The sequence below is a fragment of the Nylanderia fulva genome, unplaced genomic scaffold (genome assembly GCF_048542155.1).
Source record: "Nylanderia fulva isolate GAGA-0341 unplaced genomic scaffold, ASM4854215v1 Scaffold39, whole genome shotgun sequence".
Classification (NCBI taxonomy): Eukaryota; Metazoa; Arthropoda; class Insecta; order Hymenoptera; family Formicidae; genus Nylanderia; species Nylanderia fulva.
This window is the reverse complement of record NW_028190466.1, coordinates 292,175-303,382: the sequence shown is the minus strand read 5'-3', so window position 1 is coordinate 303,382 and position 11,208 is coordinate 292,175. Positions and strand designations below refer to the sequence as shown.

The window sequence follows — 11,208 nt, the reverse complement described above, 5'->3', positions numbered from 1 at the left end:
TATGCAACGCATGTTATTTCGTGTTTGTTTATTTCTGTATTAAAAATCTATTTTTTGATATTTTAATGAGTTATAACTTATTAAAATATCAAAAAACGATATTTAAATGCAGAGGATAGTTAAAGAATTTAAAGATTAATTAACTGAATGTTGCTTCAAGATGTTATAATCATAATCAATTGTATACTATATTGTGAAGATATTTAATTAATATTTTGTACGCTTCATGTAATTCTTTTTAACAAAATTTATTATAACATCTTGAAGCAACATTCAGTAAATTAAACTTTAAATTCTTTAACTATCCTCTTCATTTAAATATCGTTTTCTTACAGCAGCGTCATCCGGAAACAAATTAGCCAACATTTCATTTGGTTTGTAATGCGTGTTTTTAAATTTACAAAAATAGCGACCTATTTCATCATTAGCGATCCATCTCGGCTTGGTTAAAACTATGTAATCTGAAATAAAAATACATTTAAAAATAAATATGAGATAATTAACAATATAATAAAATAATATAATTGTCATAAAAATAAATATAATGATAACTAAAATAAATAAAAGCAATAAAAAATATAATATTATAAAATGTATAGAAAACAGTTTATAAATTAAACAAAATTAAAAGAACTTATAATTTAAAATATAAATAATATTGTGTAAAAACAAGACCTGCAAATTAATAAATACAATTTTAAATAAAGATCTATCTATCCATACCTTCTTGCACGTAACACATTTTATTATGTTCGCCAAGAACCACGTAAATTATGAGACCTCTATTCAAACTATGCGATTCATTATGATTTAACCGCAATACACAATTTAAATCATCATAGCCTTTAGAGATTAGATGTCCATCCTCACATCGGTGCCATGCAAGTATAACGCCAGTGCATTTATTCCCATCTAATGCACGATGTTCTATGATCATTCCTACTGCATATTCTGCGTCTTTTAGTCCTGTATTTCTGCATATTGGTTTAGCAAAATGCAGTTTAAACTGTAAAATATAAAATCAAGTTTTTATTGATTTGTTCTTGTTTTCCTTTCCAATATGACTCTAATAACAAGATATTTTACAGCTGTTTAAATTATAATTTGTATAATTATAATTGGACATCGTAAGTATAATCGAAAAAAAGCTTCATAAAGATTATTTTTTATTATTATGTTACTTTATATAGAATATATATGGCATATATGTATTAAAATATCTTACGTCTTACCATGCGAATTGCATAAGCATTTGACTCCAACTTGAATATTGTATTAGCCAAACCAACATTTTTTTGAAATTGATTTTTTAAGTAGTTCCATACCTGATAAAAAGAATAAACATGAACAAAAACTAATTTGACTATACATATACATATACATATATATATATATATATATATATATATATATATATAAAGCGTATTTTATAAACTTATGTCGAATTACCAGTATATTTATTAGTGTTAAAATTAATAGAAATTAAATATTAGTAATTGACCAACCTTATTAACATCCATCTTATAGAATTCATGAAAGTCTGACAATAATGGTGTGGGCCATGATGAATCATCCTGCCGTTCAACTAGCAAATATCGCACATTTTCTAATCCGTCATTAGTACTGTAAACAATATAAAATTATAATATAGTATACGTGCGTATGTATATAAGAGTAAGAATTCCGAATAATTCAAATAATTTTACGTATAATATTATACATACTATTTTGGTTTCCAAAATATATAATAAGGGCAATTATCTATTATATTGCAACGTAAACCAAGTCTTCTGGCCACGCTTTGATATATTATTAATATGATTAAGCCATCGCCCGATTTTTTTCTTAAGACCTATACCAGAAATTACAACAAAAAAATTATTTACAGCAAAAGTATTTTGAATATATATTAACAGTTATGATACAACACATATGATCATGTTCATGATATAAAGAGATCGTAATTATAATATATTATCATCTATAATAACTTACATTATCTATACACATGTCTTCGGAAGTAAATCCCCCATTACTTTGAAAGTTTAATTTGCCAAATATGTATTCTTGGAATGTATCCATAATCTGTGTTCCTTCTTTTTCGTTCCAATGATTTTCGTCGATATTATTATTTTCCCAGTAAATACGAGTTTCAGCAGATATCGAAAATATTGGATGATTGGGATGCTTCTCTTTGAGACAATTCAGTATCTCTTGTACGATATTATCCAGCGATTCTTTTATGTGTAAATAATATAAATTTTTCTGAAGTTGAATAGATTGTGCTATAATAGTTACCGCCTGTTCCAAAAGCTTATAATTATCCGGCAATAATTCATATATATCCCACTCCTTTTTCAACCAACATTGCTTCATATAGTAAAAGAATTTTTCATTAATATATCTTTCAGTTAAATCACAACCATTTGTCCTGTAAAATTTAGATAAAAATTGTTTAATAACATTAGTTTATAAAATTAATAGTAATATACATATATACATAAGCTTCATACCGTGGAGATTGATTTAACAAACTTTCAATTTCATTATTATAAAAATAATATCTAATGTGGTTTTCAGGTTTATTAATAATCTCATCAAGCTCTTTTGTTAAATATTCAGGTAAATAAAGAACGTCTTGAACTTGTGTATAACTATCAATATTATAATAATTTTTAGAATATTGCATACGAATGATTTGAGACACATAATCTCGTAATTGTAATACACAAATTATGCCTTTTTCTATAAAGTCCAATTTTCTTTCATTATTTATTTCTTCGTTTTCTACTGATTCCATACTGATCTCATACTGTTTCTCGTAGAGTTTTTTCGCTTCAGGCCATCTGAAAATCAAATGAAAAATAACTTAATAATTCTTTGACAATTTTGCTAAACAGTGCTATTACATAAGTAATAAATTTTCAATGGAATAAAGCATTATATTTAATGTAATAATCAATGTGTAAGTCATTTTAATTTATTGCAGAATAAAATATAAAATTTTTAACTATAAATCATATATTGAATTTACATCAGAATATACATTAATAATACAATATAGACGAAAATACATAGTTACATCGTTATCGTATATATTATGCAACTGTTAGAATTAATTTTAACTATCACATTTTGTATATGTGACTAAAATAGTTTTGTTTAATAAATTAATTTATAATAAAAATAAAATAATTAATAATATAAATTAAAAAAAAACATTTAAAAAAATTATATTAATTAAATAAAAATTAAAATTTACTAATAATTTATAATATATTATTTTTTTTTATAACATAAAAATAGATAAAAAAAAAACTAATAAATTCGAAAGTGTGGAATAAACTTTGATAATATGTCATGTTCAAATTTCAGACATATAAGACATTTTTATAAAGGTTTTTTGACTGCTTGAAAATGACTTATGATATGATATTTAAAAGGCACATTAGAAATATTTTAAAGAAGTCTTATGTATGTCCCAATTTTGAACTTGTTTTGATTTTAGTGTTACCTAGAAAGAGTGCAAGCAGTTTGATTTATGCAAATTTTAACAATAATCAACTTTTTTTATTTTAATTATTTAAAATAAAAGATTTTACTCAATTTTGTTTTTTCAATTATTCAAAGAGAATTGAATAATTGACAAATTGAGTAATCGAAAGAAATATTTTAAAGATAATTTTGCACTTTTCTGCGTCTTATCTGTCATTATTTTATTTTCAAATCATTTTTATCCATTATTATTAGTGATTATCATGATTTCAGATGTTATTTCTTTTTGTTTAATTACGTCATATATTTTGTACTTTTTATTTATTTTATTTAAGTATAATATATCGTTTTTGCATAAATACTAGATTATGTGATTATTATAAAATATTTGCGCACAAAATATTACCTGCGCAGAATTATTCTTTCCCAAGACTCGAAAGCTGGATAAAATTTCTTCCTCCATAATCGGACGCCACAAATATCGTAAATGCTGATATCAACGCGGTCGAGAATGTTCTCTATTACAAGGTCTGGTAAACGTTTTAACCAATTTTCCGATTTTGAATCCATTGCGAAAGAAAAACTAAAAAAACAAAAGAAATAATATAAATTAGAATAATCTAAACAATAAGGTAATCTCAACTAATTATTCGCATAATTAATTTTCAGCTATAAAAGCATACCTTTCTAATGTAATACGGTTCTTATATGCTGCGTGGATTGAAGACACACAAGCGCGTGTAATTTATTAGTACAGAGAAAGTTACCGAATAACGAAATGAAAATATATATTGTTACAGATTTTAAAATAAAAACATTTTATTATAATCCAGCCAATAATAAACAAGTTTGTCCTTTTCGCTGTACACAATAATATCAATATTGTATATCAGTATATTAGCAATCAAGTGCGGAAGATCGTAAATCGGCTGAAAGTGCGGAAGTTTGGCGCACGAGGCGAAGCCGAGTGTTATTTTATTTTTATTATGAATTAATTTAATAAACTAAACTATTTTAGACACATATACAAAATGTGATAGTTAAAATTAATTCTAACAGTTGCATAATATATACAATAACGATGTAACTATGTATTTTCATTTATATTGTATTATTAATGTATATTTTGATGTAAATACACACGATCGGCCGATTTATGACCCGCACATGTTGGCTACGATATTTTGTGTGACCGGTGTGTGGAAAGAGAACCCTTTCTAAAATCCCATCATGTACGTAAAGGGCGACTTTTCGCACGCCGTTTTGCACAAAATTCTATTAAATTTTACTTAAAATTAAGTTAAAAATGTAGTTTTGTTAATAATTTGTTTTTACAAGATTTACAAAAAAGCTTATATTTTCAATCGTTTATAACTCGAAACTTATTAGTGTTTGGATATTTTCGCTGAAAGTATATCGTGTCCTAATCACCTCAGAAATCTCTCATTAACGTGTGAAACGCGAGTCACCGGACAACCTGTATATCACTAATTGTAAGACACAACGTGTTTCATAATTTGGGTTCACGAATTATATAGCGTTATTATCTTAAAGAAAAATTTAAAAAAAATGAAAAGTAGTGAACTATTGTTTCTAAATGTTCAACAATGAAAAAATTATTAAATAAAAGTAATTCCGCCAACTGAGTTTTTTTACATAAAGAGATATCCTCAAGATGTGCTTCGAATAATATATACAGGGTAATGCATAAACAACCGTTTGTTCTTAAAATATCATATTTCTGACTCGATTCTGAAACGATTCTTTTTCATTTGCCAAAATTTAATCCAAAGCTTAATTTTCAAGATATTAAACAAAATAGGTATATGTATAGCGTGCCGTAATTCGCTATAAATAATTATTAGTTATATAGTTAGTAATTTTGTCTTATTTTTGTTTAACATTTATCTATTTATCACGTTTATTAATTCTAATTTGAATTAATTATCAATGCTTACTCCATCACAATCGATGATGACAATTGTGGTTCTGAAACGTCTACTCGAGAATTGTAATAAAAAATGTTCGATTTTTACCTTCTAAATTCTTATGATAACACAATGTATGCAAATCCGCCTCCAAATTCTGTAAGCTTTGTTCTGTACTCTTTACTTGCAATCGAAGTAATTTTATCTGCAAAACACGAAAAATATTAATTATAAAACTGTTCAGTTTCCAGCAGATAATTATGTAGTACAAAAAATCTTGTCAACGTAACAAGGCTAAAAATATAATAAGTACTAAAATAATATCACTGTTAATCAAAAATTGAAAAAAACCTGTTATTCATTGTAAGCTTAATCGATACTGGGACATTTGTCGTTAGCGATATTAATAATACCATTAAGTTTATCATATATATCTTTTGCTATATTGTTTAATCTATTTATGAAAAATATAAAATTGTAAAGTCCAAATTGCAGATTTGTCATTTCTTGCGCTCGTTTTTCCTTATCTTGATGAGTATTTGATGCAACTATTAAAATTTTTATTTCTGCGTTTTTTATTTGAGATTTATGACATCTCGAGAAAAAATTTTATAAGTTGGAGAATTCTTATTCGGTTGAGTACGCAAATTTCGGCAAAATTAGTGGGATTTGACCAAATTTGAGAGAGACTAATAATAATATTAATAATATAATTACTAATATTATTATAGATTTTTCTCGTGTTAATTTAAGAAAAAGATATACGAAATGTTGAACACTATTTATTTAATACAAATCTCTCTCAAATCCGATCAAATCCAATTCATTCTGCTTGACACGTGTTACGAAACGCAAATTTTTGCATAATTTTCTGACAGATCTCAGTATGAATATATCGTTTTTTATATGAACACGAGGGAAATCTATATAACCATAATATTAATAATATTAAATTGAATACCTAAATACGTTGCTAGTAATATTCAAAATAGGAACGATATATTAAATTCGACTGAAACTAGCCAAGAAAAACTTTTTATTTTATTTCCACATTGTGGAAATAATATAAAATTTTTTTTTTTGGCTAGTTTGGGTCGAATTTAATTTATCGTTCCTATTATTAATAATATTGTTATGGCTTTTCCACGTGTTCATTTAACAAAACTATACACACTCTAAATGCTGTAAAAATAGTATGCAAAAAAAGTGCGTTGCGTAACACGTATCGAAGAAAGTGGTTGGATTTTATTGAATTTGAGAGATATGTATTAAAGGCTCTCAACATTTCATATATTTTTTTATAGAATACTACAATGAGGGAAATCTATATAATAATTTTTATATATTAATAATAATATTATTAATCTCTCTCATATTTGGTAAAATCCAATCTATTTTGCCCAAATTTGCGTAACTTATAAATTATAGAAATCAATTTGACGACCCGACGTCGATTCGACTATCATTTCTCGTTGGGAAATGCATAGATGTTTTTGGAGAGAATTATGTAATTTGTAACTAACAGCTATTAAATTTCTTTTTGTGATTCTTATAAGAATCACAAAATATTATAATATTTTGTCTGTTAGCTGAGAAGATTAAAAGGTATTATTCTATATAATATTATATATATATTTCGTAGCTTAAAGTTCGCGGTCTCTTAATAATGATGTAGTACTATGAATTAAGAAATCAAAGGTGAGAAATTATCGAACATTTTTTTTTCTAAAAAATTTCGCGAAGAATATTAGTGTTTCTTAAATTCATAGCATCTTATTAAACTTAAAAATATAAAAGATGTTACGTCGGAATCATACACTGTAATAAATTATATAGTACATATAAGAATATTTTTCGAACTATTAATTATTTGATGAATAGAAAACTTTATAATTTATATTCTATTATATATATATATATATATATATATTTATATATTTAATTTATATATATATTACTTAACACAATTTGTGAATGAAAAATCAAACAGTTTTGAATTATATTTTTCTGCGAAGTTTAAGAAGAAAAATTATGAAATTAAATTTATTTAATCTACATTGTTCATCATTAAATGGGCATGATATACTTATACTGAATCATGTTAGGAAATTGTGGAAAACTATGCGTTGCATAATACGTATCGAAGAAAATGGATTCGATTTGATCGAAATTGAGAGATGTGTATTAAAAAAAGCTTTCAAAATTTCATGTATTTTTCTTTATATAAATACGAGAAAAATTTAAAGTAAAATATTAGTAATAAAATATTGATATAATATTATTATTGATCCCTCTCAAATTTGATTAAATCTAATTAGTTTCTTTCGATATGTTAATTACTTTTGTCACATATATTCTGACACAGATAGTTGGAAGAATTCGAGATTGATACGAATATTTAGACCGGCCACAATAACATTTTTTCCATACGTCGCCGATGCCATACGTCGTCCGTATTTCTCGGACAAGACGATTCTGCACCGTGCAAAAATTTTAAATATAATCAACTATTATTCATTCATGTGTATAAAAATATTTTATCTTCTTAGAAATAATATAGCGCTGATTGGTAAAAAGTTGATAATTAAATTTGAGTAGCTCTTACTGACCCCCATTTATTAGGATCAATATATGAAAAATGTTTTCGTAACGCGAGGAAGGTTTTGTCGTCTTTGTTTTGTATGTGTGAGAAGTACGGAATGTATCGCAATTATATGTGACAAAAATATATGGTCGGTTAAATATTACAAAACACATGTGTACAAAGTAAGTACTTAAACCAACGTACTTACTTTCTCGTGATATGCGCTTAAATTGTTTGATTTTTTATTAATTAATAGATAAACGCGTTGAACTTTTTCTGCAACATCGCACGTATGGCTTTACATATTTTTAACTATTATAAATCTTTAAAATGTAGACACGATAAATAAAGGCCACTGGAAATAAGAATTTGAAATGTTCGTTGTCGCGCACAAGACAATGTTTACATTTCTTATATACTTGCGTGTCTCAATCGTGACTGATTTCGTTTTGAAACATATAATGAAATATAAACCCAAAAGCATGATTTATCCCGAGACCCGACGCATGTCGATCGTATCCGAATTAACGATCGGGTCTCCTCGAGAAATTTCGGTATCTCGCGAAGCTTCGTGCGCGACCAGAGAAATCGCTTAAAAATCCGAGCCTTAGACTCATGACTTTAAATGTTTCCTTAAATTTATTTTAATCTTAACACAAAAATATTTGGAAGTACTTAGATTTTAGAAAAAAATGTGACAGTTAAAAATTGATTTTCGAATGGACATTATCGTGAAATCGAATTGTTCTTGGGCCGTTTGTACGGTCGTTTAAAAAGTTAATTTTTTAAAATAAAGCGACTCTAATTTTTTATGTAAATTTCTCGTAATACTCGGTAAAAAATTCTAAGAATAGAATAGCTACAAAGTGAATTGTTCGCGAGATATTTCGTTTAATTTATTTACATACTTTAATTATACCGGGTGATTCAAAACAACCGTTTGTCCTTACAACGTTTCGTATGCCTAATTGATTTCTAAGACACTTTTTCTTTTGTCCGCACCAATAATTGTCCGCCAAAATTTTATTCAAAGCTTAATTTTCAAATTATTGAAAGAAATAGCAAATTACGGCACGTGTACGGGCGGTAGACAGGAGCGGCGCAACCACTATCCGACGCGGGTAATAACATGAGGCGCCCACTGCGATCAGCTGTTTGCTTTGCGCAATGTGTGTGTGTGTGCGTCACGCATGCACGCACGCACCCACGCACACACACACATACTTTCTCACTTTTTCACACACACTCATTAACTTATTTTTACCTTGTAGAGATATTCGATGTCATCTATTGATGAATACCTGTTGCATAATCGTGGATAGCAATAAGACGTATTCCGACACTAAATAATAAACGAATTTTTTTCTCTTGTAAATTATATGGACACTTTAATTGACGCACTTGATTTAATGTAAACAATTTATGAGACGATTAACACGATTAATAACACTCAATTACTATTTATTTATTAATATTACTTTTAAGAAACGCGTATGCACAGCAAACGTTACTCGATGTGGACGACTATATGGCACGCCGTTTCACTTTTTAATAACAAAAAATATTCCATTTAATATAAAAGTTTCAATAATTAATTGTTTTATAAAATATTTATGAAATACATTTAAGTTAATACATAACAATAATTCCATGGGTATAATTTTTATTATGTCAGGACGTAATAATAATTCAAGAATTAAAATTATGTCGTGTTATGATAAAAATTCAAGGAATTGAAATTATGTCGAGACATAATATTAATTGAAAATTATTTTAATACCCGACAAAATTCGATGAATAAAAATTTTATCTAGGTATAAAAATAATTCCAAATTTTTATTATGTGTTGACGTAATTTTAATTCATCGAATTTTTATTATGTGACATAATAATAATATTGTATAAAATATACATATACTTTTATTAAATATATTATTATTATTATTATATATTATATATATTAAATAATAAAAGTTATAGTTAATTTAAAAATTACATTAAATTTTCAGTTTTTATAAATAACAAGCAAGATTTTAATAAGAGTCGAAGAAGACAGATACTTCTTTTTATATTACCGTAAAAGAAGAAGAGAATTTGACAAATCTAAGGTCATATATTTATTTTTTCCGTTTCATAACTCTATACCAAAGACAAAATATATGATCAAACGGCTGAAATGCATTTTTGCTTTCTTACAATACCTACATTTTTTAAAATTGCAGGAAATTTGGAGACATCCGATACAAAAGAAATTGCCTGAGAGACCTTTCAGCATCAAAGGAATGTTATTGTTTCGGAAGAAAAGTTCCTAAGGGAAATTCATTTTCAAATACATTTATGTTACATGTATATACAAAGTATTCTAAAATTTCAAACGAAACTTCTCATATTGTAATATATTTGAATAGGCATAAAAGGACATAAAGAAAGAAAAATGCTATTTTCTTTTTTTTTAACAATTCTTGCTTCATTTTCATATAAATTTTTTTAAATAATATTGCCGATTGCTATAAAATATGTACAGGCAAAATTATAAAAACATTTATTAATGCTGCCTCGCATAGCAACAATAAAAGATCCTGCACTAAACCACGTGAAATTGGGCCCGGCGAAAATAGCTGAATTTGAAATATGTTGTATCTTTTAAATCACTAAACACATATTTCCTCAGATAAAATGTCAAAACGTGGACAGTTTCGTTGTTTCAACTCTTCAAAAGCCTGAGATCAGACCAGTAAAGATGTCACTTTCAGATCAATGCGGTTATTATTATAAGGGAACGATATAAATTTTTAGTGAACAAAATAGTTAAAGAATAATTTGGTTATTACAGTATATTGTTTAAACAATTGAAAATGTCTTTGTTTACAAGAACTAATTATAGCTGATTTAAATTCCGTGGGAAAAATTATAATGCATAATGTTTTCCGATATAACGCATTATTTGTTTTAAAATAAGCAGTAAACAAATGGTTAATAATGCAATCTATTCGATTAACTTTAGTTATGAAGAAATAAGTAATGTTAAACAGAAACAATGATATTGAATATTTTTATTACACCTGCGATTAGCCTATGTTATAGTTACCGGAGTTAACAATATTTAATATTGTACTTTCATATTATTCTTCAACTATTTTGTCCACTAAAAATTCATATCGTTCTCTTATAATGGTTCAGTGCGGAGTTCTTTATCGTTTG

At 26.4% G+C, this 11,208-nt stretch overlaps 1 protein-coding gene across 4 annotated transcripts; it reads right to left on the bottom strand.

Annotated features, from left to right (window-relative positions):
* Positions 1-229: 229 nt before the first annotated feature.
* On the bottom strand, positions 230-8,466 carry LOC114932244 (F-box only protein 21-like). Of its 4 annotated transcripts, XM_029304397.2 has the most exons (11): positions 8,216-8,466; positions 5,532-5,628; positions 4,179-4,206; positions 3,902-4,078; positions 2,514-2,846; positions 1,996-2,431; positions 1,725-1,852; positions 1,506-1,623; positions 1,233-1,325; positions 724-1,006; positions 230-461 (listed from the first exon to the last, which is right to left on the bottom strand). In XM_029304397.2, the coding sequence occupies exons 4-11, from the start codon at positions 4,063-4,065 to the stop codon at positions 298-300; spliced, it is 1,719 nt and encodes a 572-aa protein (XP_029160230.1). In that variant the 5' UTR covers positions 4,066-4,078; positions 4,179-4,206; positions 5,532-5,628; positions 8,216-8,466; the 3' UTR covers positions 230-297. The 4 variants fall into 4 exon arrangements, with proteins under 4 accessions (XP_029160230.1, XP_085341892.1, XP_029160229.1 ...); XM_085485766.1 differs by lacking the exon at positions 4,179-4,206 and having other exon boundaries at positions 8,212-8,466; XM_029304396.2 differs by lacking the exon at positions 4,179-4,206.
* Between the last annotated feature and the right edge of the window lie 2,742 nt (positions 8,467-11,208).

Bases quoted from the DNA above. Each gene is read 5' to 3' on its own strand.
- LOC114932244 (XM_085485766.1), bottom strand. From the start codon at position 4,065: ATGGATTCAAAATCGGAAAATTGGTTAAAACGTTTACCAGACCTTGTA. The intron at 1,326-1,505 runs GTTGGTCAATTA...TCTTTTTATCAG, and splicing joins ATAAGATGGATGTTAATAAG to GTATGGAACTACTTAAAAAA. The intron at 1,007-1,232 runs GTAAGACGTAAG...TATATTTTACAG, and splicing joins ATGCTTATGCAATTCGCATG to TTTAAACTGCATTTTGCTAA.